At 53.3% G+C, this 25,567-nt stretch overlaps 8 protein-coding genes across 8 annotated transcripts; 2 read left to right on the forward strand and 6 right to left on the reverse strand.

Annotated features, from left to right (window-relative positions):
* Positions 1 to 771: 771 nt before the first annotated feature.
* On the reverse strand, positions 772 to 2,046 carry CCMA1212_004713 (uncharacterized protein; the record flags this gene model as incomplete). Its single annotated transcript, XM_073702008.1, has 3 exons — positions 772 to 1,240; positions 1,342 to 1,780; positions 1,839 to 2,046. The coding sequence occupies 3 exons, from the start codon at positions 2,044 to 2,046 to the stop codon at positions 772 to 774; spliced, it is 1,116 nt and encodes a 371-aa protein (XP_073559593.1).
* Positions 2,047 to 3,347: 1,301 nt separating this feature from the next.
* Positions 3,348 to 5,365, forward strand: CCMA1212_004714 (Versicolorin B synthase; the record flags this gene model as incomplete). Its single annotated transcript, XM_073702009.1, has 2 exons — positions 3,348 to 3,672; positions 3,734 to 5,365. The coding sequence occupies exons 1-2, from the start codon at positions 3,358 to 3,360 to the stop codon at positions 5,363 to 5,365; spliced, it is 1,947 nt and encodes a 648-aa protein (XP_073559476.1). The 5' UTR covers positions 3,348 to 3,357.
* Positions 5,366 to 9,195: 3,830 nt separating this feature from the next.
* Positions 9,196 to 10,572, reverse strand: CCMA1212_004715 (uncharacterized protein; the record flags this gene model as incomplete). Its single annotated transcript, XM_073702010.1, has 1 exon — positions 9,196 to 10,572. One exon carries the CDS (start codon positions 10,570 to 10,572, stop codon positions 9,196 to 9,198), a length of 1,377 nt encoding a protein of 458 aa, XP_073559412.1.
* Positions 10,573 to 12,932: 2,360 nt separating this feature from the next.
* On the reverse strand, positions 12,933 to 14,397 carry CCMA1212_004716 (Fluconazole resistance protein 3; the record flags this gene model as incomplete). Its single annotated transcript, XM_073702011.1, has 3 exons — positions 12,933 to 13,449; positions 13,698 to 14,050; positions 14,275 to 14,397. The coding sequence occupies 3 exons, from the start codon at positions 14,395 to 14,397 to the stop codon at positions 12,933 to 12,935; spliced, it is 993 nt and encodes a 330-aa protein (XP_073559293.1).
* A 3,421-nt stretch (positions 14,398 to 17,818) lies between these two features.
* CCMA1212_004718 (uncharacterized protein) lies at positions 17,819 to 19,273 on the reverse strand (the record flags this gene model as incomplete). The annotated part of the gene is made up of 3 exons (XM_073702012.1): positions 17,819 to 18,609; positions 18,766 to 18,908; positions 18,966 to 19,273. The coding sequence occupies 3 exons, from the start codon at positions 19,271 to 19,273 to the stop codon at positions 17,819 to 17,821; spliced, it is 1,242 nt and encodes a 413-aa protein (XP_073559291.1).
* A 911-nt stretch (positions 19,274 to 20,184) lies between these two features.
* CCMA1212_004719 (uncharacterized protein) lies at positions 20,185 to 20,985 on the forward strand (the record flags this gene model as incomplete). Its single annotated transcript, XM_073702013.1, has 1 exon — positions 20,185 to 20,985. One exon carries the CDS (start codon positions 20,185 to 20,187, stop codon positions 20,983 to 20,985), a length of 801 nt encoding a protein of 266 aa, XP_073559292.1.
* Positions 20,521 to 21,102, reverse strand: CCMA1212_004720 (uncharacterized protein; the record flags this gene model as incomplete). Its single annotated transcript, XM_073702014.1, has 2 exons — positions 20,521 to 20,801; positions 20,994 to 21,102. The coding sequence occupies 2 exons, from the start codon at positions 21,100 to 21,102 to the stop codon at positions 20,521 to 20,523; spliced, it is 390 nt and encodes a 129-aa protein (XP_073559818.1).
* A 1,066-nt stretch (positions 21,103 to 22,168) lies between these two features.
* On the reverse strand, positions 22,169 to 23,992 carry CCMA1212_004721 (uncharacterized protein; the record flags this gene model as incomplete). The annotated part of the gene is made up of 1 exon (XM_073702015.1): positions 22,169 to 23,992. The coding sequence occupies one exon, from the start codon at positions 23,990 to 23,992 to the stop codon at positions 22,169 to 22,171; it is 1,824 nt and encodes a 607-aa protein (XP_073559817.1).
* Between the last annotated feature and the right edge of the window lie 1,575 nt (positions 23,993 to 25,567).

The raw sequence follows: 25,567 nt of genomic DNA on the forward strand, positions 1-25,567 counted from the left end.
CCCCCTCCCCCCAGTGCTCCAATCTAGACTGCATCATGGGGCGTGCAAATGGCGACGCGGATGACAATACGGAGTACTCCTTGCTGAGAACACTTGCTAGCATTCCCAAGGCATCACCAAAGGCTTGGAGCCATCCTCAATGATAAAAATCGGTAACCGAGACGCATCTCAGCTAGTTGTATATGGTGGAGGTCCTCTGGTGCCGCCATCTTTCAAGTTGGCGCCTTCTCCTCCGAAGTTGCCTTGGAAAGGGATGCTCAAGCACAGGCCAGCGGACACTGAAGCTACTCTTCTCGTAAGATGGGGGAGAGATTTGCTTCACGGTAATCAGGCGCAATTTCTCAGAAAGTGCACGAAGCGTGCTTCCAAAATCCAAGAATTGCTGGAATGGAATGCGTGTTCCAAGAAGAATCGTCCCTGCTCATGTCATCTCGTCCTTGTACGACCGGTCCGCCGGATATGTCGGCAGAATCAGCCACGGGGTCCTCTGTTAAAAATCACCATGTCTCTCTGGAAGATTTGGTCGTTACTATGGACGCATATACTGGCTTCGAAATGATGGCCTCCAAACGAGGTACTCTCCAACGAGTGTCCCTGTCCGAGTACCGGCCGGCTGGACAAAGTAAAACACCAGAAGGGCGGGGTGGCCGAGTATTTCGGGTTACGAGGCGTCGTTAATCAGCAAGCACAATAAGCGGACAGTTGAGGGCCTGGTTTACATTTCGAGGATCGTGTCATCCGTCCAGGCCGCTGGAAAGAATCCAGAGATATCTAGGCTCCAGAACGATGGATCTCCCACTTGCTTTCGACGAAGATTGCACCTCCTCGGACGCGATGCTGCCTAGAAGGCTCGCGCTGCAGGGGGTTCAGGTGCGTCTGACTTCCATCTGGGCTGGATGCTTGTACGACAGACACAGTTGTAGCGTGGTTCGTGTCTGCACCATGGTCATAAATCGATTGCAGCGCGAGAGTCTCAAGGCCAGGCCGCTTCTTCCTGCTGCAACGTTTCGAGATTGACTGGCCGGGATGGTCGAAAAGACCGCATCTTCCCAGCTTCCTTGCTCCTCGGCCTTTCGTGTATTTCACGACCAGTGGGCCCAGCATCGGCAGTGACACGCAAACGATGCCAAGGTTGGCCTCGAGGGTTGAGAGAAAGTCGGCCCACACCATGGTGCCTGTTATATTATCCATTTTCAGATGCGTTAATGTGATGACCCGACAGACGGCGACGACAGACACTCTGCTTCATTGACCAGGGTGTTGTTAGCTTACTCGGCGGTTAGGGAAGAAGCGGGAAGAGAAGAGATAGGAAAGCACTCGAAATCACGCCCAAGCACTTACAGCAGGCCGGTCAAAAAGAGGACTGTTAGCGCAACCTTCATTTGGCTCCTCGTGTTCAATGTCCAGATTGTGCGCAAAGGCAATGCGAGGATGATGATGTCGCTGACGATGTTGTAAGCCCCGACTGCGAGGAATGTCGAGATCCGGTCTGCGCAGATGCCCCCGACGAAGGGATTCCAGGTCGCTTCGAAAGGCCGACAGACAAAGAAGAACATGAGGACACTGCCCGAGCCCCATAACGATACAACGCCGATCACGATCTGCGTGGCAAAGCGCAACTTGCTGTTGGGGAAGACCCGGAGATAGAAACAGAGGATGCTGAGCTTGACGATGGTGATGCATACTGTGTATGTCAACGCATATGCGATGGTCAGCTTCAGGATGATGACGAGATTCGGCGCCGTATCGGACATTTGACGCCCAACTCCCATCGGGCTATCTAGAAATGCCTGTCAGTAACCGTCTGGCCATATCGAGTTGGCGCGGAAGAAGCCTACAAAGGCCCTGGATGACAAGCATGCCAATGCCCAGGGGCATCGAAAGAAGTATCAAATAGTCATCCCACCAAAGCTTTGCGCCGGTCACGATGCGTGCGAACAGGCGGAGTCCGACAATGACGACGGCGAAGGCGACGAGGATGCTGTTGATGATGATGTGCGTCCTCACCACCGGAAGAATTGGGAATGTGACAGTCTGCAGTGCCATTCTGCTGCCGTGGTTCGACGATGCCGCAGGATCATCACACCATTTCGCTTGCCGTGCATTCGGCAGGCCCGGCCAAATGGACTTGAGTGTGCGGCATCCTTCCTGATAAAGTACTGCTCGTTTGAGAGCATGCTTCCGGGTGTTGGTCCAACACTATGCCCCCAAAATCCTGGCTATAGAGTATGGTATCACGGATATTGGGGTCAGGCCGGGGAGAGAGAGAGTTAACGTCGCCAAAGATCCGCGACCCCTGTCGGCCAGCAACATGATCGGCAGATTGCCCTGTTGGATCCTTGCCCAACACTCTTCCGGGGCAAGGGTTGGATATCCGAAGAGCATGCGTGCCTTGTACAGGTACGACGATGCAGGCAAACCTTAGACCAGGGGCTGAATAGCTCTTGTCACACTTGACCGGAGCAACAAGTTGGTAGACCACGAGGGGCGATACATGATGAGCGGTCAATCGAGCTGTAGTGTATCCTTTGCTTTGGCGTCCATGCGTTCTAAAAGTTGCCGTTGGTTGCTCGACTTTCGTCAAGGATCAGATCATCGTACGAAATAGTTTCCTTGGTGGAGATGGGTTGGACCCAACAGCAGAAGAAGAGAGCACCAACTCAAATACGAAGTGCCACGGGCGCCGACTGTATCAGTGCTTAGGCTGTGGCACGGATATGAGGTGAGGAGAAAGCCGTTGTTGGAAGGCGATCAAGTATGTGTTGCACGAAGTATCGGCGCGTGCTGTAGAGCCGTACTAGCTGTCGGCTCCTGGATGCGAAACCGATGCGGCAATCGGAGTTCGCTATCCGCAGACGGACATCAGCCTGCAAACCGAGACTTGTTGTGTTGTAGTCACTGAGTTGATCGTGCAGAGAGATTTGGGGTTATCGGGGGCGGTCTGAAAAGAGCCCTAGCCAACAACGAATATTCCGCCAAGTGACAGCACAAGCGGATGCGTAGTTAGCTGGTATGCTGGCGAAGGACTGCAACGTACATACGAAACAACTGCAGTCTTTGTCCGTTTGCCAACCACGTGCTAACCCTCTCAGAAATCTTTCAAGGCTGTCGATGGAACCATCCTTGGCTGATGAGGTTGCATTGCAGTTGCTGGAAACACGTATATCCATAGGGTTTGAAGGATTCTTGCAGGGGAGATGTGCACAAATATCCCGGAAGGTAGCAGTACAATGGAGTTGATATGGCGGAGACCGTCGTGGGCTGAATCATGACTGGACAGGGTATGGCCCTTGGCATCGCCATATTAAGAGGCGAGGCATCCCCAGATTGATCTGCTCAGTCCTCAGATTCTCCCTCATGCTTGTGGGAAGCGGCCTGGTCGGTGATCCCTATACAACAGGAGATTCTTCGGACGTATCGTCTTGGAATCTGCTCCTCCACCATAAAGCGGCCATGGGTTCCGCCGCAGGTGCCTTCGACTATATTATTATAGGAGGCGGTACAGCCGGACTGACAGTTGCCAATCGCTTGACCGAAGATGCGGACATTAAAGTCTTGGTGATTGAGGCAGGGCAGGATCGTACAAATGACCCTCTCGTTCAGATCCCTGGCCTCGTTGTTGGAATGTATGGCAAGGCAGAATACGATTGGAACTTCAACTCGACTCCTCAGGTGAGCAGGCTCCCGTATGAGCAACGACTGTTGTCCGGACACTGGACTAACGCCCTACTAGCCGGGGCTCAACAACCGTGTAATCAACCAGGCGCGCGGCAAGCAACTGGGAGGCTCTTCTGCTCTGAACTTCATGATGATGCTGTATCCTCCGAGGGGTAGCCTGGACGCTTGGGGTGCTTTGGGAAACGAGGGCTGGGACTATAATGCCCTATCACCGTACATGCGCAAGTTCGCGACGTTCCATCCTCCTCCACAAGCTGCGAAAGATGCCATGGGCCTGGCGAATCACGACGACTCAGCGGTCGGTGATGGGCCGATCCAGGTGTGCTTCAGCGAAGGCTACAGCAAGCCGAACAAGGCCTGGATGGAGGCGTTTGCCAGCCTCGGACTGGAGATGAAGACTGATCCGCGAACCGGAAAGGGCCTGGGAGCATTTCAACAGGGCGGTAGCATCGATCCCGTCACCAACACTCGAAGTCATGCCGGCAACGCCCACTATACTCGTGAGATTGCGAGCAGGTCAAACCTGACGGTCATCACGGAGACGGTCGTTCAGAAGATCATCTTCGACAATTCGAATGACGAGCCTGTTGCTGTCGGTGTGCTTCTCCGAACACAAGACGGCACTGAAAAGACGCTGCGGACTGGTGGCGAGATCATCCTGGCTGCGGGGGCCCTCATGTCGCCCCAAATCCTCGAGCTGTCTGGCATCGGCAGCAGGTCCCTCCTTGAGAGTCTGGAAATTCCCGTTGTTGTCGATAACCCGAACGTCGGCGAGAATCTCCAAGACCATCCCATCACATGCCAGTCGTTCGAGGTCAAGCCTGACGTTCTCTCGGGCGACGTGTTGAGGGATCCCGATGTTCTTGGTGCTCTTCTTCAGCAGTTCCAGGATGGTGGCAAGGGGCCCCTGGGTCAGTCCAACATCAGCGTTGCCTATGTCCCCCTGGCTGATGGGAAGGGCGTCTGCTCTGAGGACGCCAAGAAGTCGCTGTTTGCCTCTCACCGCGAACATGCGCAGACCCTCGAGGCAAGAATGCTCAGCAAGCTTCTCCAAGGGCCGGATGAGCCAGCCGTGCAGTATTTCCTCTTCCCCTCACAAGCACACACTGTCATAGATAACCCGTCCAGCATGGCTGATTATCTCTTGCCGACAAGCCCGGAGAATTACTTGACGGTCATGACAATGCTGAACCACCCCTTTTCTCGTGGCAGTGTCCACATCACCAGCGCCGATGTTGATGTGCTCCCTTCTTGGGATCCAAAATTAAACTCGAATCCGCTAGATCTGGAGATTTCTGCTCGCCATGTCCAGTTTGTCGAGTTGCTTCTCCGTACGGCTCCATTCGGAGATCTTTTCAAGCCTAGTGGCGCCCGCATTCCGCAGATCAAGGGTGATACCACGGAGACCGCGAAGGAGGTTGTTCGGCAATCTCAGGTGTGCTGCTTCCATCCGTCCTGTAGCTTGGCGATGAAGCCAAGGGAGCAGGGAGGTGTCGTTGACAGTAGATTGAGAGTATACGGCACCAAGGCTCTCAGAGTGGTCGATGCCAGTGTCTTTCCAATTCAAACCGCTGGCAATATCCAGTGTATGGTCTATGTTGTCGCAGAGAAGGCTGCCGACATCATCAAGGAGGACAGGATGACTATGCAGGTGCTCAAACAGGCAAGCCAGGGAACCAGTTTTTGAGTCAAAGAGAAAAGACCCAGAGCTTGTTTGAGTTGGAGATGATTGGCCAGACAAGCACTGCTGTGCTGCCGCCAAGTCATGGGATGCTAGGAAAGGTTCCAACTCTGAAAGAGGAATAGAGTCATTCTGCAATGCCTCTCCAGGAATGAGAAAGTGGACATGATTCCCCTAGCCATTGGATGAGAGACAAGACATGCAGAAACGTGATTTGATGTAGCCGCGGGTTTGTATGTAAGAAATGTCGACTTCCAAACGGCACGTGTGGATGGCTTTGTTGACGAAACCATATCAAAAAGCGCTTTGCTTTATTAAGATTCCATGGCAATGCGGTCCATGAAAATGAGGCCCAGTCTACTCCTAAAAGAGGCAGGAAGTCAACTCCTCGTTCGGTGGTCCTGGGATTTGCCTTCGTCAGGAGAGAGAGGGGGGGGCTCTTGTTGTGGCTTTCGCTCTCGATGAAGATCAATTCGTGGTCGGAGATCAAGAGAAAAGCAGCTAATTGTTGTTGTGGCTTTTCTCCTTTGCGTTCAGCGAGGCTATCCAACTTGAGGAGACTCTCGACCTGTTCAAAGCGGATTCGATGAGGTCCATTGGGCATCTCTGAATACACGTTAGCAAAGATCGATACTGAATGAAGTGATGCCCATTCACCAGTCTGGAGCATACCTTGGACAGAGTACACCTCCCGTGACATTTATCTTCTGGACAAACGAACTTTGGTCCCTTTAAGGCTGATGCTCTTTCGTGTACATTGTTGGGGCTATGATTCTCTCCTTGAAAAGGTTAGTGTTGTATAGTATATCTCGATCGATCGGGTGGACAGCTAGCTATTCGTAGCGTTTGTCGGCGTGCTCGGTTTCGTACACGTTTTGTTGTTCGGGCATCGGCGGCTTTCGATATTCGTCGTCGGTTCCTATCCTATCACTCTATTCTGACCGGCCGGCTGTACGTAGCATGTCGATGTCCCTTGCCCGTTCACATTCCACTTCCCCTTATTGTCCCTTGTATTCTGACCGGCCGGCTGTTCGTAGCACTTGTCGACCACCTCTCCTCATTCATATCCCATGTATCCCTGGTCTGTATGTATGTATATATATGTATCGTTCGCTCGTTCGTTGCCCCATGAGGTGCCCAATTCGCGTCGTCGATTCGGTCGGTAGCTGGTTCGATAGCCGCCTTCTCTTGTCTCGTCGATGAGAGCGGCAAGAGATTTGGTCTTCGTTCGTATCCCGTCTGCAGTAGCGGTTCTAGACCCAGAGAGTTCAGATATTGGCTCATGAAGAAGCCCCGGTAGCAGTCATCTCTCACCATTCACGTCAGCCTATGTACTCGAGTGTTAGCTCTGTTGAACAGTCGGATGTGAGTCAGAGTGTGGACCGAAGCTTACAGTTGTCGTTGTTGATCCGCCAGATTGTATACTGAGCTGTCATCGTCAACATGCAACATGCCTGGGAATGTGACTACAATGGGCTCTTCTGAGACCCAAAGGTTTGAGAGAGAAAAATCATAACTGAGTATGTGTCAGACACCATATGATCCCAGAGGATATGACAAAACTCACATTGAGAACCCGTCGGTTGCAAGCAACAAAGACCTGAATCATATTGTCACTGTATTTACTTCAAAATGCTATCTTATGAGAACTTGAGCTTGTCAGTAGATGCGAAAATGCCAGGAATGAGTGAGTACCGACCTCAACTTTGTAGCTTCAAGACTATATCACGGGAAGCCTATTATGGAGAATGCCCCCCCAATATGACAGACACTCTTCAGCTCAAGGCTTCTTGGCTTGAGGTCCATAGCCGGCGTCATTGCCTGCACAGAATAATTCCTAGAGCATCGGTTAGCATCAGGGATGTCTCGCCAAACTTCAGCCTTGTGCTTACCATTGCCATCCAGCCTAGAAGCTGAAGGCATCTTGTGGACACTCTCTAGAAAATGAGAGGGCCATCAGATGATTCCGAGGAGCGGATACGGCCAGCCGAAGAAGGTAGGCGGGCAAGTCTCCTCAGGGCGGTGTTGCGAGCTGGAAGAGCTGGTACTTTGTCAGTTTATCTTGTCTGGTTCCACGCCGGCAGGGTTGCTTACCTTGGCAGAGAGCCTATTGCTTGGGTGCCCTCGTGTGCGGACTCTTGTCCCTAACAGAGAGCTGCATACTGTATTTCGTAGAGGCTTATCACCAGTGGCATGAGTAGAAGGATGGTGAGAAGAGTCGATGAGGCTGCAGACAAAGTAGCGTAATGTTCTCGACGGATTATCGAGCGCCGTCTCTCGCCCAGGGATGCGTCGGCTTTCATCTTGATGGAAACGTAAAGATGCTGGATGCAGTGGGCGAAGATGGAGCTTGCTATGTCAATGGGAAGTTTGAAAAGCAAAAAGAAGGAAGACGAGGAGAATATTGCCAGAAATGTGCATTTGTGCGGCGAGGGATCACGTGCGGCAGAATCACTGTCCGGCCCCTATTCTGCTTGTCGAGGATGGTGAAGCATAATGGCCTGCACTCGTGCACAAACTCGGTATAAAGAGATTTGAATGGATTGGGTATATCTATGAGGTATTAGAAAAGCCTTCCAGTCTTTATCTTATTAAAGGACGAATGTTTGGAGAAGCTGGAGAGGTGGAAAAGACGGTGGTGAAGTGAATGGTCGCTGTTCCAGGGGATGGACGACCGCTAAAGACAGCAGCACAACAACTGAACAGTAGTCTTCAGCAGCTGTCATGGCATAATCCTCGCTTAGCAACAGCTCTGTATCCCCTTATTGGGCAACATTTGCAGAGGACGCAACATTGGACATTGAAAGACGATGGCTGGATTGTAGATTGATATGATGCTGATGTGGGAATAGCTACAACAAGTTGCTTGTGTTTTCAGTATGACATGTATTTCTCCTCGAGTATATGCACTCAATGTATTTTTGGTTACTACAGACCGAGCTCAGCCTCGTGGAATCGATATGGGAGAGATTTGTGTTGGTGAATGCCAATGCTTTGCACAGGAATTGTCAACGTCTTGATGGTCTGCCACTCCGCCAGCCGTTGCTAAGCCTAGGTACACAATCAGCTCGATACAGAACTCGTTAACGCGGAGAGTTCTCGGGCACGGCCCTCTATCGTGTGTCCTCTACTTTTAGGACCAACACGGACGGACATGTTCAGGGGCATCCCATTGCGAGTCAAGCAGCCCACGCAGTCATTTCAAGGTCAAGCCCCATGCTTCCATCTATGCGTCGTCCTCTTAATCGCTTCCAACCTTGTCTTTTATGGAAGGACCTGCAACTCACAACAAAAGGGGGTTTTAGGTTTTCTCCCTTTGAACACAAACTCTGTACGATGCCATGTGGTGTTCACTGAGGCACTGACGGTATCTTAGGGAACAAGGAGCACTATACAGGGAAGCAAAGAGGCATGAACAGAAGAATACTCCTTGCGTCTATGGACAAAGCATTTAGAGAATATTTTATTGCTGCAGCAGAACTCTAGAACCCAACTACAGCTTCCAACCATAGCCGAGGTCATATCTGCACGGGGCTCTGAAAGAAAAAAAAGAAGAGAAGAGAAGGAAAGACAGAGAGATATACGGCCAAGGTCAACTCCAACCCCATGCAATGGATCCCGAACCTTTCGAATCGAGAAGGGGCCGCCGGCCGAATCAAAGAACAAACAAAGAGAAAGAAAAACAATCTAAGCCACCCCCTGTTGCCCGACCACCCACCCACTTGCAACAAGGAATTGTTGAGACTTGAATGGCTTAGAGTTCTTGGACATGATCAGTACATGTCCCTGGCAAAGAAACAAAGTCAAGATTTAGGGGGTAGGCTATGCTTCGTCTATCATGGCTTACCTGCAAATCCGCACCAAATCCTGTTCTGGTCGCCATCCAGAGGTGAGAGCGGTCCGTATCCTTCGCTTGTGTTGTCTATCGCGGTGCCAGCCGGAATCCAGTGATGAGGCTTGAAGTCGCTGCTTTGGAAGATTCTGTCAAAGAATTCAGGTCTCGGCGGATCTCTCGGGTGATATGCAGGGCAGCCATCGCTGATGTGGAACATTTCAATGATTAGGCTCGTCTCGAGAGCCAGCTCATTAGCAGTGTCGCGGCAAAGGTCAGAGGTCCAGGGGCCATGGGGCTCAAACCAGACGATACGAAACCAGAGAGAGGGCAGGTGATGGTGGCTCGCCCTCTCCTGGACAAAGTCGTAGAGCTGACCCATGCAGAGTCCGACATTCATGTCATGGGCCTTGATGATGGCCTTCTCCATTCTCTGTGGTAGGGGTGAGGAGCCCCTATCAGGCTGGAAGATCATGACGCCAAAGCTGAAGATTGGAGGCTGGCACACAAGCATGTTGCGCCAGCTCGCGCCAGAGCGAGTGAACCTCTCTCTCTCCTGTATTGCCTCAAGAGTCGCCCTGCCATCCAGATTCCCTTCGAGCATGGGTTGGTAGATTGACGAAGGTTCCCACGGCATATCCATCCGCTTGAGCCTGTGGTGGTGGCGGGTCCATCTGTGCTCGTAGAAGGATTCAGCCCGGCGCAGCCAGCCGTACGTGCGTCCAAAGCTGAAGAAGCAGCTCCTGAAGTACCTGACCAAGAGGGAGTTGACGATGGGGAACTTCTCGCGGTCGTCTTTGAGCCACTGAGCTTGAGGATGAAGACCCAGTTTCGCTTTGCCGTCAGGTTTGAAGTAGAGCTTCCGTTGAAGTGCTGGGGATCCGTCAACGACGCCCTTCCACGTTTTGTTGACTCGTTGAATGGATGTTAGAATCGTGACAGGGTCGAGCATGAGGAAAATGCTTTCCAGGAGCTCGGTCGACTGCATAATCTTGTGAGGTGTGGCCTTGGACTTGGGTCTAGGGGAGTCATCGGTGATGTTGACAATTGCAGAATTGTGAGTAAGGGCAACGTAAAAGTCCCTAGGACGGTCGCTATACGGTATATGGAACTCGACCGGAAGCGGCTGGGAGGCAGAGTAGAAAAAGAGAGAAGGGAATGTGGAAGGAAGCGAGCATCGCAAACCGGTAGTGCCTATGGCAATGAACAGCTTCATGGCGCGAGGAACCGGCTGCAGGTAAGGAGGGAATGTATTCTCGCTGATCTCGAAAGAACGGTTGTAGTAGCAAGTCTCTTCAGGGTTCTGGACATAGTAAATAGGGGGGATGTCAGGGTCATCTCTGGCAGCACCGTCGTCACCGTCCTCGAAGATGGATTCCATGATCAAGAAGGAAGGGCGGCAAGAAAGCGAAGAAGAAGAGGAGGAGTATTGAGGAGAGAATGTCAGCGGCTCGAAAGTGAGATTATAGGAGACTAAACAAACAAGACAGAAGAGTTTGAGTCTGGAAGGAGAACGGTGGCAGAATAAGGGGTAGGCGCAGCTTCTCTTATACCCATCCCGTGGCCAGCGGCTCGATTGTCTGCCTTCTCTTGCCGTCTCCTCTGCTGGATCACATCCTCCTCCTCGCTCCATCGCTTGATGCTTCTGCTGCAAGTATTACTGCTGATATTGCTAATATTACTACGAGTGTCTCTGGATATCACCTACCTACTTGACACTGCTGCTAGTAGCTGCTTGTATGGTACCTATTGCGATTTTGCTTCTTTTCCCTGTTTCTGACCCAAGTCTCACACAAGAGAGGTCAACTGATGGGCTTGAGGGGCGGGGCAGATTGATGCCACAGCGCGTCTCGATTGGAGGCTCAAAACGAGGCTGTATCAACGACAAACGACTGGATGAGAGCAGCTGTGGCCAGAGCAGCAAACAATTCTGTGGCTTTTCTTCCCCCACTATCCTTGCCATGGCCTACATGTATGCAGCAGCTGAACTACTTGTACTATCCCAGGATCGCCGATCTTTCGAAGGGAGAGGATGGCAAGGGCGGCAGATCAACAAGATGGACGAGCTTGGGGACATGCGGAACTGAACTGCACTGCACTGCTACCACACCCGTTTCTTGCGTTCTCCATACTTGCTACGACCTGGCGACTTGGTCGCCCACGACTGGGTCACGATCAGATGCGAGTGTGTGAACATGAGGCCATTCGAGCATCGCATAAACCTGTTCACGTAGGCTGCGGTCCGTACATGCAAATGCATGCTGAACCACTTGGTGCCATGCATTTTCCAGGAGGTGAGGGATGAACACGTGTCACGTCAAATCCTCCCTCTGCGTATGAAGTAACAGGAGGCGTTCTTTTCGAAGGATTGGAAGCAAGGGATGTTGATGTGGTGCAATGCAACTGCAATTCGATACAAGGATTGAGGGTGTGAAGAGAAAGTAATACCGCAGACCAAGATCGAGACCAAGACCGAGACAAATCTCAGTACCAGGAACCCGGTACTTTCCCATAGGATCATCTCTCGATCGAAGCGGATGAAACCCCCAGACCTCGGCGATTCCTCGAATATCGGCCGACTCAACGCGTCCTTGACTGTATCGCGGCCAGTAATACCTCCTCCAGACTGTCACTTCCAATGGTATTGAATAACAGTGCCTCAATTGCCGTATTCAGTTGCGTTTAGACTGTATTCAGCCGTCCGAGTACAATCTGTAAGTTGCACGGAGCAGGCGTGTACTTCATAGCCATCTGAGAACGCCAGCAACGCCATGGGCGTAATTCCAACTTCGGCCTCCCTAGACGGGCTTCGAGAAAAGTGGGCTTCCGGTGCGGCTGAGATGTTTGTGTCGTGCTCAATTTCTCTTGTCGGTCGTGTTTTTGCTTTTTTTTTTTTTTTTTTCTTGCTCTGCGGCTGAAACAGCAGGCCTTCTCGGGTGAGGGGGTTGATATCCAAGGCGGCTGGGGCAGACAGGCAGACGCGGCCCCGAGGAATATTGCCCTGTCCCCTTGTTCTTTGCCTTTCATCTCGTACGAGAATGAAAACCCATGAACGCGGTGGCTGGCTCTGCGCCAATAGCAGGACACCGTAATGGTATGAGAAAAGCTCCAAAAGTCCCCGGCATGAGATGGCAACAGTACACGCGGCAGTGTGTGCCCCCTACATGACAGGTTCAATAGTTCAATAGCATCATGCAAGAATCCTCCTCTTTCCTCTGACGCGCGGAGTAGCAATACTGCGGGCGTGTGTATCGTGATAGGATCGGAGCACCTCGTCCGATGCAAGAGAGGCCCGGAACGCGCCCCGAGTCGCCGGCGTCGCTGAACCACATCCATGAGAAGAGAGACAAAGAGATGAGAGAAGCATGTTTGAATCAGAATAGGGGGCATCGAGACCCAAAAGAAACCCCGCAGATAGACGCCTTGTCGTAATGCAACATTAAGAAAATCATGCCACAACTCGCTCTCGCGCTCTCCCTCTCTCGCCCAAATGGGGAGGACAGGAAACAAGAAATCAGACTCCCGGCTCTCCCCTCTCCATCTCAATGTTCTCTGGACCCTCATCTCTCCGTCTCTCTGTTCTTCCATCTCTTCACCCTTCCATCTGCCCATCCACCCGTCTGTCAGCCTCTGCGTCCCTTGGTTTCGCAACGTCGTCTCGCATCTTCGTTTTTTCGGTCTTTCCCATCTTTCCATATTTTCGTCTTCCGTCTCCCCATTGATCCATCCTTTCGCTGTGCCCTACAAGAGATCATCCGAGCCACTGGCGACGCTCTGCTCAATGGCATAGTTGATGTCTCGCTCGGAAAAGACAGGTCCCTGCCCGTCACATTTGGCCACTTGCCTCAGGTACTCGGCCACCTTGCTGACATCCACCAGCCCACGCTTATACAGCGAGTGCTCCAGGAGGTAATCCCAAGCGGCACCGGCGGCGAGCAGCCTGTGACCGTCGTCTGAGGTGACGATACGATGCGGGGGGCCCCTGTTGTTGTGGCCCTGGAGCACGTTTGTGTAGAAGTCGGTGGGCGTGTAAGTCATAGGACCGGTCGTCATGGGCTCGGGGGAGTGAGAGCCGGTCTGGTTCTGGTTGACGGCGGAGGTGGCCCGGAGTATCTCGTTTTCGGTTGACATTCTCTGTAGGTCTCGTCGGAGGCGCTCATTTTCGCTGGCGGCTTCTTTCTGGGCGGCTTCGAGGCTGGCAAGTTTGGACTCGAGGTCTTTGACGTGCTTTTCCTTGCGTTCGCGGAATGCCCGTTGCCTGCAGGTCAGAAAGGTCAGTCAAAGGTGGGACCAGAAGGAGAACAGCTTCTTCTTCTTTCGTATTTTTTTTTTCTGCTTTTGGCTTCGTTGCTGGTTTCGTTTGACCCCTCAAGACGGACAGCGGGTCGTAGGCATGATGTCCCGTAGTTTTGATACAGAACAATCCAGAGATGCCAGCGCACTAGAAGGGAATCACGGGAGGCCAGAAGGGGAAGGAGGAAGGAGAAAGAGAGAGGGGAGACCTACGCAGCACGGTTCTGAGCCTTCCTTCGAGACTGGGCCGGCGTCATGTTGTCGTCGTCGTCGCTCCCACGGACCTCCTCGCCCGTGCCCTCTGCCTTGGTCCCTGATCCAGAGCCGCCCTCACCTCGCAAGATGCTACTGCTGCCGTTGACGCTGCCATTGACGCTGCCATTTGTGGACGGCGAGTGCGGCTGATGCTGCTCCTGGAGCTGCTGCTGGTGGTGCTGGAGCTGGTCCTGATGCCGATGTTGTTGATGCACGGGGCTCGGGTGTTGAGCGAAGGGCGGAGGGTGATGATGGCCTCCAAAGGTCGCCTGGGCGTAATCGAATGCATGGAAGGGGTCGGCAAAGTGATCCTACAAGACGGGAGCACCCACAGAGGTGATTGGGTCAGCATCAGTCAACATTCAAAGTCCACGTCCACGGCCTTGCCCATGTCGAGAGGACTCAAGTCACCCAGAGCCAGAGACTGACGGCTTCGACTCTGTGTGCTTAGTCCTCTCTCTCGTAATGCTCAAGTAAGGGAGCGCTAAGGCACGAGAATCTGCGCTTCGGGGGGAGTGGGGGACCACAAACTGACAGGCGGGGAGGTGTTGCTGAAATCGTCCGAGCCGGCCGACTGGGAGTGTGAAGGCGTCAAAGGGATAAAAGCCCCCGGGAAGGCCTGGTGAGCGCCGAAGGTGTACTGGGCTGCGAAGTCCATGGCGGCCGTTTATCGTTGAAAGCTGGTGGTGATGCTCCAAACTTTCTGCAGCGTAAGGCACAATGGTGTGTAGGTAGGTATGGATTTATGTACGGGGGGGGACTATGGCCACTACCTAGTACCCGGTAGGGGAGAACGGGGGGGGCGCGAGGGGATCTGATGTGGAATTCGGTAAGAGGTACTCGGGCACCACAACCCGTATATGTATGCGTAGGCACGAGGTAGGGGAATCAAAAAAGTAGAGGAGGGAGTTGCGGCAGTGGTCAGAAATCGCGATAGGTGGTAATGCTTCCCAAAGCTTCTGGAAAATCGAAGAAGAAGGAGGGCTGTCTCTGGTGGGATTTTTCTCTCTGTTCCTTTCGGAGGGGTCCTACGTGCTCGCGAAGTCCGTACCAGCAAAAGTCAGAGTAATGTCCTCTGCTTGCTTTGCGAATAACTAGTAATAAGAGAGCATTAATAACAAATACCAATCAACAAATAGGTGGTGCGTGTTAGTCAAGCTTTGCACGAAGTAATTGTCATTCCGGCACAGAAGAAGAGAGAATCGAGGGCAGATCAGGGAAAAGAAGAGAGATGGAAGAACCCCCGAAACGATCCACGATGCCCGAACAAGGCACGAAAACGAGCGAATGAGAGCAGTCCCCAGTCGGAGCCCCGGACAGCCCATCTCGAAGTCTGAACCTGAAGGGTGGCATGGGAGGGGGGGCTGCCATGCGACGAAAGATGCTGGCACGCATGGGAGTCATCTCTTGTTGCTTAGGGATTGCCGCGCGGGTAGCAGCCACAAGCTCGCTTTGCTCCGTGTTAGTTGGAGGCCCGGGTCTGCGCGAAGAGTTGACCAACGGAACTGCTAGTACGGATCGGTTGAAGCCGGTCCTTGAGGCTGTGGATTCTGCAACGCCCGATTATGCTTGTGGCGCCACACGCAGCGCTGAGTTGCTTCCTTTCCACCGCCATGACAATTAGATACACGCTGACTTGGTAAGTGTTCTCTTCGTCCAAGTCTTCCCTCTAGCTAGTCTGCCTGTGTCTCTTTTCCCCGTCTCCTTGTCCCCGACATGGCCCTCCAATGCCGGCTAATAATACGACAAGCGGTTTCTAGTGGTGGCTGCAAGGCGTGAGCTGGTCTCGACGATGGAGCAGGGGGGCCCAGGCTTTTGGGTCTCGCTGTCCGGTACGAGGTAGCATTCTGGAGACCAGCACGGCGGACTTCGCCAGCGCGGCAGTTGGTTTTTAGACGCACTGATTCGGACGGCCCCAGCCCGCTCTGCCTGGCTGACCTGATCCTTCGAGGCACACGGGTCCGCCCTTGTCTCCACGAAAGATGCGGGACGACAGAATGTTTCCATGTGGCATGCATCACCTACTCAGTCTTTCGGGGCAACTGTATCCATAGCAGCAGAGAACATGCAGAAGATAGTCGAAAGGTAAGGAACGGAACAAAAGGGGTTTAACCAAGCAATAGGGCACCCTCATCTCGACAACCCCCGTCAACACCGACTTTCTGAATCCTCAGGCCCGCGGGTGCAAGCAAGATGATCGGTCAAACATGTCCCGGAATTCCAAATCTCCGTGCGAGTGAGGTCTCTTCAGGGCTGTTTCCCCTTGCGCAGGGTGTGCTTCGTGCAGGTCACTAGCATTGCGTACGGGAATACTATTTTCATCAAATCAAAGCTCACAACTGATGAAGCGCTGCTTATTCCCCCTCGCTAGAAGGCGCAGCAGCCTCGAGAACAAGAGCCATGGCAATCTCACTCTTGGAAAACTCCCTGTCAACTGTTCATTAATAGCAACTCACCGGTGACAACGATATTCTCCACCGTATATAGTTTGCGATATGAATGTGCATCCTGACAACTTCGCCTGCCCTGTAAAGCCGTGCACGATTCGCGCTCAGAGATCCATCGTCCCAGGCTCCGGACGCCGTAGGGCTGAATGAAGGTTTTGAAGGAGTGGCCGTTGTGGCTCTCTGTTGGCCCTTGGCTGATGAACGAGCCGGTTTGAACGATAGGACTGCGTTTGAATGGCCGCAAAAGGTCCGTCAGACTTGGCTCCAGGATGCCTGTAGGGGGGGGTATGGAATCTTTGATGTAAGCCGGGATTGAAGCCCTACAGCAAGCCAATTTGCCCGAAGTGTGGAGGGAGCAGTATGTACGCGAATGGGGTCAAATTTGCCTCTGTATTCCTATTCCATACCTACTCCACTGGAAGAAGATAGGTACCAGTAGATAATTCGAGATCAAGCCTAACTATGTCTGATAGATAGTAGTAGCACTTTTGCAGACCAAAGTCAGCCGTACGATAATGCGGTCTCGGCAGTCTCTACCCCGTTGCTTGTGATGATGTCGGCGAACGCTCGTCTTCTCTCGCCTCTACCCAATGGATGCTTTGCATGGCCGAGGGGCTGTTCCGAAAAGATTGGAATCCATGTCGCAGTTGGCCATACGCAGCACCCAATGATGGCAGGCCATGACGAGTTTGGGCATAAAGCTCATGATTGGAACGGTGTGTCCGTCAGCTAGGAACCTACTGCTCAACCGTTCAGTTTGAAGGGGCAGAGAACGGGTGGCAGATCAATGAAACTGCGCTCTGCTAAGCCTTCTTGTATTGGAATTGTTCCCAAATTAAGCATCCAAGAACATCCGATATGGTGTAGTGGCTAACATCGCTCGCTCTCATCCCAAGAGTGCCGAGCAGCCCTGGGTTCGATTCCCAGTATCGGAGAATTATTTCATTTTTCTACCTTCTCTTTTCTCTCTCTCTTTTTTTTTTTTTTTTTTTGCAGAATTAGAATTCTTAGGAGTGGCGGACGGAATTGGATTCAGGAAGAAAATTTGATAATAAATTGCCTTGAAATCTTCTGGCGAGCCTCGGTCATTACACGCCCACCTTCACATTCCCCTTTCCGCCATCTTCTTCTGCCCAGTCGCCTGTGCCTGCGGCTCAATCAGATTAGGAAACCAGCAGGTCCAGACCCTGCTCAACGTGAACAAACGAGTGTAAAAAAAAAAAAAAAAAAAGAAAGAAAGAAAGTAAAGAAACACAAGATATCTTTACAAAGCCGACCTCTCTCTCGGCAAGCTCAAGCGAATAGTTCACACCAAGTATTACTTCTAAGCGTTGCGCAAACACAAATGTCCATCATCGGTCTATATCAAAAAGGCCCCCCACCTGCCCTCGCATGTAAGCCTATTGGCCCGTATAAAAATGCATCATCCGTCATAACACGTTATCAGTTACTGTCTTTGTCTCTCTGTCTTTGTCTCCTTGTTTTTGTCTCCTTGTCTTTGTCTCCTTGTTGTCTTTGTCTTCTTATCATTTGCGCCCTCCTGTCTTCTCTCTTCATCATCACCGCGCCTGCCTCTATTCGGAGCCTCTGGAGCTGTTGTCTTGTTTCGTTCACGAGACATCAGACCGTCCCTTAGTGGCTCTTGATGCCATTGGGCTTCGCGACAGCTGCCTCGTCGTGAGGGTGCTTGATTGTGAGGCACCAGATGTCGAGATAGTCACAGATTGTAACAATGACGTCCACGACAAAGCTTCCATACACACCAAGAGCCGTGCCAAGCATGAGGAACACAAAGGCCGTCTGGTACACGCCGTCGCCGAGTGAGCTAGGCCAGCCGACGCCATAGTTGGCCAACAGAACCGGGCCAATGGAATCAACCACGCCAAATCCGATGAGCAAGCCGAGAACGTTCCAGTAGGGGAAGGGCATCTTGGTGAGGTGCGCAGTGATCATCTGCCCGACGCTGTAGGCATTGACGAGGCCAGCGAAGAGCGCGAAGGGAATCAGGTGGTGGTGCAGGATGTTCGGCTGCAGGTAGAGGTACGTGACGATGAGCGCCCAGACGGCGAAGAAAGGCACAAGGCCGAGGAGGGCGCCACGAGAGCGATCTCCGCGGGCACGGCGTGCGCGGATGACATTGATGGACGACTCGACGGTGTTGAAGACCAGGACAATGGTGCCCTGAACCATGTACCATTCGGTAAAGGTGAGATCGTAGATGAACCCGGGGATGCCCAGAGACGGGGGAACGCCAATGGCGCGGAGGGCGCTCTGCTGCCAGATGTGCGCGCCGCCCAGGTAGCCGGTCAGGGCAAAGACGGCGGCAACAATCAGCACGCCTTCAACGGGCCCATTGACGATGCCGAGGGTAAGAGTCTTGGTGTGGTATTCGTCCCAGGTCTGAACATAAAAGGTAAGGAGGGCTAGGGATATTCGGTTAGCATTTTGCTCATTGAGCCATGTGTTTCTCTTTACATGGGTATCCGACTCGTTTGCAGGACCGAGTGGGCCAGATGGAGGGGCAGATAGGGAAGAGGGGCAGGCAGGAAAAGAACGTGAAAGAATGGTGGAAAACGTACAAGCAAAGAGAGTAGCCACCGTCTTCCAGGTTTGGCCCATGTTCTGGGACGCGGCAAAGATGAGGACCTCGAGGGTGGTATTGAGGGCGTCGACGCCGTGGTCAAAGAGCTCGCCGAGGGGTCCGGACTGCTTGGTTCGCCGCCTGCATAGCTCCGTCAGCTCGCGAACACGGCCCAGCAAGAGGAGGAGGAAAACTCACGCCTGCGCACCATCCACGGCGTCAAATGTCTGGTAGAGCAGCAAGCCAATGGCCCAGCTGTAATACACCCAGCTCGGACAGTCCTGGTCCAGCGTCGGGTTGTACCACAGCATCGTCAGAAAGTTGAGGACGACGAAGCTGAAGCCGGTCAAGGTGATGAGGTTCGGCGCCATGTTCATCGGGAAGCACTTGATGACGAAGTTGGTGTAGAAGGGCTTCAGGATGTACTTGGAGACGAGAGACCGGTCCACGGCAGAGTACTTGTACTCCTTCAAGGCCGGGAGGTTGCGCTGTCGCACGTAGACCATCTTGTCCTGGTTCCTCTTTTGTTTCTCCGGCTATCTGCCTCGTGATCTTTCCTCGTCCTCTAGGTCTAGAATTTGGTGCTGTCGCAGCTGTCGACACGGCAGCGCGTTGATCGTTCAAGCTCGAATCGGCGGTAGGGGTTAAGACGGCACCGACGTCGATCAGACGAGATTCGGACGGCGCTGCAAAGAGAATGGCAGTCTGGCTTGGGGACTCCAACACGCCGCGATAGAGAGAAACGAAGAGGCCAACGCTGCGAAGGCACAGAGAAGCAACGCAAGAGGACAAAAGATGCCGTTGGCGAGAAGACGGGGGTTGGGTCGGAGAGTCGTGTCCTTGGCTTTGCCAGTCGCGTAGAAAACCACGGCTCGGACGAAGGTGATGGATGGCTGCTAGCAGACAACAGGCTGGTCTTTCACGAGCAATTTTTTTGGCGCACAACAAACCGACGTCAATTTTGGCCTAGTCCGTTTTTGGGGAGGGTCCAGAGAAGAAGTTGGCCAAACGTGGAAGTGGGTGGAAAGACGGACTCGGAAGAAGAGCAACCAACGTATCCGGGTGTCCAGTGTCGTTCTCATTCAGAACTCCGGGTCAGGTATAACGAAGCTCAAGACGACGGAAAGCGTTTCAGAACATGCCTTTTTAGTAGTAGTCGCTTCTGCAATGCTCTGCTCTCGAAGAGAGCGCTGTCACGATTCTCTACCTCTTTGCACAAAGCCAGCCTTCGTCCTTGACGTCATAGCTGCGTGCATGTGTCATGTTCTCATCTGCAGAAGCTGATGGATGAAGTTCGTGATGGCTGCAACTTCTTGGAGGGACACATCGGCAAGCCAATGAACGCGATCAATCGTGATTCACTCGCACCATTCATGCATACGTTATCTACCCAGCTATACATAGCTCAATCAGGACAATGCAGTCTCCCTCCGGCGAGGTTTCGGCATCGATTCAGCAGCGCCCCCACGGCCTGCGACCAAGCCATCTTCATCACAAAGAACGACGCCATTCTGCTGTTGCGAGTCCCTCTCGCGCCGGAAAGCCGGTGCTGGTACAGCTACCTCTACAGCCGAGAGATGCCGATTTTTCTTCTCTGATGCAGCAGTCCATAACTCGACTCGCTCCCTCTTTGTGCTCCAAGGTTTCCAGCATGGCTTCAGCGTCATCGTCGCCTCTGAGTCCCCAGATTACGGCCCTGAATAAGCAATTGGGTTTAGTATCGTCTGACCCTGCCAGCCTCCCATCGTCCCTTTCATCTCGCCCCCAAAACATGGAAATAGTCCTTCTGCTCGGCAATCAATCCCTCCCTCCAGCTCAGCAGCGACACCCCCCTCAACACCACGGCCTCGCCCCTCGTGATCCCCAGCGCCGCCGACTCCCGCCTCGCCCTGCACCGCACGTCGCACTCCCACACGACCAGGTCCGGCGTCCCGCTGATGCACCGCGTGACGAACTCGACGCCGTCGTTGGACGCGAACAGGTCGGCGTAAAAGGCCCGGATGTGCGTCTTGTCGACGTTGACCAATCCAAACACTTTTTGTGTGTCCAGCACACAAGGCAAAAACAAGTCAGCTCAGCTCAGCCGCTCACCACTCGCTGGATTGAACCTATGTCCCTTCCCCCGCCATTACAGGTGATATCCTCTCCCAATGGCCATTTCGTAGGACACAAAAACGAGGTGGGACTTCAAGGTATGTCGAAGAAGAGAGCAGTATGAACACTCACGGTGGGCTGTGAACTTGGCGTCGTCCGCATACAAGGCCAGAATATTTGCCACGTCCAAGCTATTAAACGTCGACTCGAGAATCGCAATGACGCCGTGCGCGGCCGTCATGATGCTTCTCCTTCGACCGCCCAATCCTTGAACAAGAACGAGATAAAGAAAGGAAAGCCACATAGACAGACGGAGAGACGGAAAACAAAAGAGAGTAATGGTCCTCCGCGACGATAAACAGTAAAGATTCCCCCAAGGTACCACTACCCATGTCACCTAAGGTACTTGACATTTGAGGTAGGTGCCAGGTCGAATCGGGCCCAAGAGCCGCCACCAAGCGGGAAGCCTTGTTTGAATCGGGCATCTACATTGCTCGCATTATCCATGGAACCATTCGATCCAACCGCCTCCCCAGTCCAGCAATACAAAGTATAGTAGCTCCACCTCCTTGTCGCCCGTCTTCCTACTTCGTACAAGGAGAGGTAAATGGCCGGGGTTATGAGGGAACCCCATATTCTCATTGTGGTAATATCCACCCTTTGGCCCCATCCTCTCGATCCCCCGCCGGCCGCGTCTTTGGAATCAAACCTCACCCGACTCACACCCTATTGGCCCTTTCTTCTTCGACCCTCGCTGGAATCCAAGTCGAACCACCAGCCCAGTGGCTCTATTGGTATTAGGATGAATACTGTACGGACGGAGTATTGGCGGTGATGATAAGGGCCCTGTTACACGCAGTTTGTGCGTCGACGGTTTGTGCGTCGACGGTTTGTGGGTACGTGACTGTCTGGCTCTCTTTCATCATCTCTTTGGCAACTCCAAGTAACCACATGCCCCAAGCATACAATAATCTCCAAGCACAGGTCCATCGACCTTGATGGGAATGTCAAACAACACACGCTAAGATATATTATCGGTACTCGACTTGCAAAATCACTATTCTAGGATTCCAGGATGTGGGCTCAACTGAGAGATCCCCCCTCCCCCCCTTTTTCCACCTCTCGACCGTTACTCCAGTCTTGTCCCTGTGCATCCAACCCTCCTGGCCAAACATTAGATGGGTGATTCGACACCTTGAAAAGAAAAAGGCAAGTATAACCATTACCGTAACTGCCTACTGTAACTGGTCTGCCTGTCCGGCAATCTCCCTGGCAAGCCTCCCCCGCAGGGTCCCTTTCGGTCGCAACTAAGTGGCGCGGCTCAAGACTTCCCCCAAAAGCGCGAGGCCCGCAACGTCACTGTTGATGGACTTCGTCGAGTTGCTGTTCTTCAAGCATGCGCTGTCACCTCGAGCAGCCGAGCCATTTTGCTTTGCCTCGGTAGGGCGCCCATCGCCAACTGCGCCGTAAATACTCCCTGTGACCGGTCGCTTGGCTCTCGACACAACAGGCTTGGGGAACATTGTCAACGCATTTATGTCTTTGACTGTGCCCGCATACCAGTTGACATTGAGTCGCCAGCTCCGTTCCGCAAGCTCCTGTTGAGTCAGGATTTTGGGTCCCGTTTGCTGGGGAAACATTGGGCCAGTGGGCTCGTCCCAGTGGGTGCCATGCTGCATCTCTGACTGCCATTCTCTCGGCATACTCGATGGGGCACCATGGCCCGAACCGACCGAATCGAAGAAGCATTGTTCCGGAGTGTTACAGTTGCCAATGCCGGCTCCCCGCATATCGTACGCCGGATGGGTATACTCGCGAACACCACGAGTAGGCTCGCGCTCCCGTGGCCATTCCGGTTCGGAGTGGATAGTCAGGTATAATAAGCTGTCTGGAGGAATGGCTGGAGTCTCCCCGTCTCCACCGAGTACCTTCTTGGTGGCCGCGGGCAGGGCTTTGGCTTCGTTGAGAAACGACTCAGTGGCAGACTGGTACTCTTCGTCCTCTGCAGAGGAGCTTTGGCATTGCGCGGCCGATGCCACGGTGCTGAAAGCCCTTGGAGTGAACGGAGGCGCATCCATGTCATCCTCAGCATCGGTGACGGACGCCTGGTAAGCTGCCGCCTGGCTCTTGAGCGCCTTGAACGTGGACTCAAAGGTGGAAGGGCGATACTGGCGTTGGCCGGGAGGTCCCGCCGTCAAGGGCTTGGGCGCCCCTGGACCTGTGGCGAGATGCATCGACGCCATAGGATGGGAGTCTGGCATGTCGCCGTTCGTAGAGGGCGTCGAACGCCGAGATTCGAAGAAACTGGCATAAGTGCTGCTCGGTCCAGCATCAGAAGTCATCATGCGAGCTCTCCGTCGACGGTCCATGTAACTCTGGTGAAGTGCGCTGGGGTCCGACAGAGCAGGTCGCAATCCAATCGAAGGCTCATCGCTTGAGGAGAGCCTTACTCCGCCGGGACTGATGTTGCGGTATGCGAATGGCTGGGCCAATCCAGACAAACCGCTTCCGAGGCTGCTGCCGGCCTTTGGTCTTGTCCCCCGAAGCAGCGCCTTCTGAGCGCTCTTCTGGTTCGGGTTCGGGTACGAAGCCAGGTTTTGGAGAGACTTGACCGTCATGTTCTTCAGAGCACCTGCGGAGATGCTATCGTCTTCATCGTCGCTAGAGTCGACTGTGGCCGTATATCCGCGACCCTTGTCGATGCGAGAGGGCGGTAGGGAGTCAACTCTAGCTCGAAGAGGCGGGTTGTGCAGCGTGAAGGGTTGGGGCGACATCGCGGCTTCGCGATCTGGGCTGGCAGCAGGGTTCACTGCACGATCATGATTCTGCTGCAGGGGGCTATACTGCTGAACGGGTGCAACGGCCGGCGTCCTCGCGCTTGTGTCAGATTTGAACCCTTTATCAGACAATATGGATCTGGGAGAACCAAACTTCGAGGCATCAGGGACGAAGCTGGGAGCCTCGAGATTCAGCTTGAGCAGGCGGCCACGGCGAGCGGGAGGCTGGAGCCGCTGCGAAGAGCTGGGATTGTAAATGGTCCCTGCAGTTGTATAGGTTGGTTGAGACGAGATTGGGGTCGTTGCCGCAGGAGTTGGGGATGGAGGGAGTGGTGAGGATGGTACCTCGTCCATTGTCGGTCCCGATGGCTCCATATCCTGTCCGATAACTGCACCACAACTACCTGGCGAAGAAATGAAAGAGGTAAGGTGCGACAGTATACGAAAACTGGAGGAAGGTACATGTTAGCTGCGAAGCGAGTCAAGCGGAAGCACTCTCGAAAGAACAGAGCGCCAAAATTGCGTATGAGAGAAAGGGGGGGGAGGGAAGAGAGGGCGGCATTCACGATTCAAAGCCAAAGAGGACGGCAAAGTCCAAATTGCGGCCACTACACTGATGGAATCAAACAGGCAATGGAGGTTTCCACAAGCCTGCCGCTTCTCCAAGATCTGATTCTCTTTTCCCTGTGCCGATAAGGTAGGTACTCGAATCAAGATGACTGAGGCGGAAAGGCCCAGCGAGAAAATGATGCAAGAAATCCTGGAAGTCCCAGCGAGCCTGCGCAGAAGGTAATTGAGAGAAGACAGAGTGGAAGAGCGAGGAAGAGAGAGAGAGAGGCATGGGGGGAGGAGGAGTGAAGAGCAGGAAAAGAAGAGGCAGAAAAATAAGCGAGAGAGTGGAAGTTAAAGTGGGAGGAGAGGAGAAAGACGAGAAGCTGGGTGAATTGCGTAGGGAAGGTCCCAAGGCACCACTTTCCGGTGGCCTCCTTCCGCGCACGATGGCTGGGGGACGCGATCGATCACTGGAACAACGCAAGAAAGAAAATATTAGGAAGCAGATGGGCTTTGGCTGGCTTACCTGTGCTTTTCCAAGAGAGATGGCCGAGACAATGAGATGGTATCGTAACGTGTGCGAGTTTCCAAGAACAAGAGCAGGAGAAGAGAGAGAGAGAGAGAGAAGAGAGAGAGCGGGTGAGGGAGGGAGAACCGAAGATCGCAAAGCGGCGGAAGAAAGTGAGAGAAAAGGAAGATGAGGAATGAGGTGAAGCGGAAGAAAGAAGGTGGCCCACGCGCCTTTTGAGGTGAACGGCAGGTGAGGCAGCTGGTGCTGAACGGGCAGCAGGCCGCCAGCCAGGTGCAAAGTGAACGGACTTGAACAGAGGACAACATCCGAACTTTCTGAACTCGCCTGCGCAGATACAGATGTTTATACCTACCTAGTAGTAGTCGTTCGCCCAGCCCCAAAGCATCGTCAGTGAATCGGGTGTCTATCAAACTCTAGGGCGGGAACTAAAAAGCGCCGCAAGCCTTCTCATCAACCCTGGGCCCGATTGCCTTCTCGTGACAGAGCCAGATCGGGGTATAGCTTCATTGGGCTGCTGTCAAGCTCAACAATTGCACAGCCCCAGGTTCTCAAGCCATTCTCTGCTCTGCTCTGTACCCGAGTCCCCTCGATTGCGTGGCGGCAGGACGAGAGGACTGAGCAGTTAGCATCAACGTGGCACATTGCGAAGTAGTCGGCGTACTTGAATTGACAATGGTCATCAGTTCATCGAGGTAGGTAGCTAAGCATCGTATTCACCTGCTCACTACCCAGTTATCCTAACAGGCACGCGAACTACCTAAGATGTCCAATGCCAACCGAGAAAAACAAGCGTCGGACGTCTTGTTGCTTTGGACTCATTCCGAATGAACCTCCCTGGGTATGAT

This window comes from Trichoderma ghanense (genome assembly GCF_004382785.1).
Source record: "Trichoderma ghanense strain CCMA-1212 chromosome Unknown scaffold_4, whole genome shotgun sequence".
NCBI classification, from domain to species: domain Eukaryota; kingdom Fungi; phylum Ascomycota; class Sordariomycetes; order Hypocreales; family Hypocreaceae; genus Trichoderma; species Trichoderma ghanense.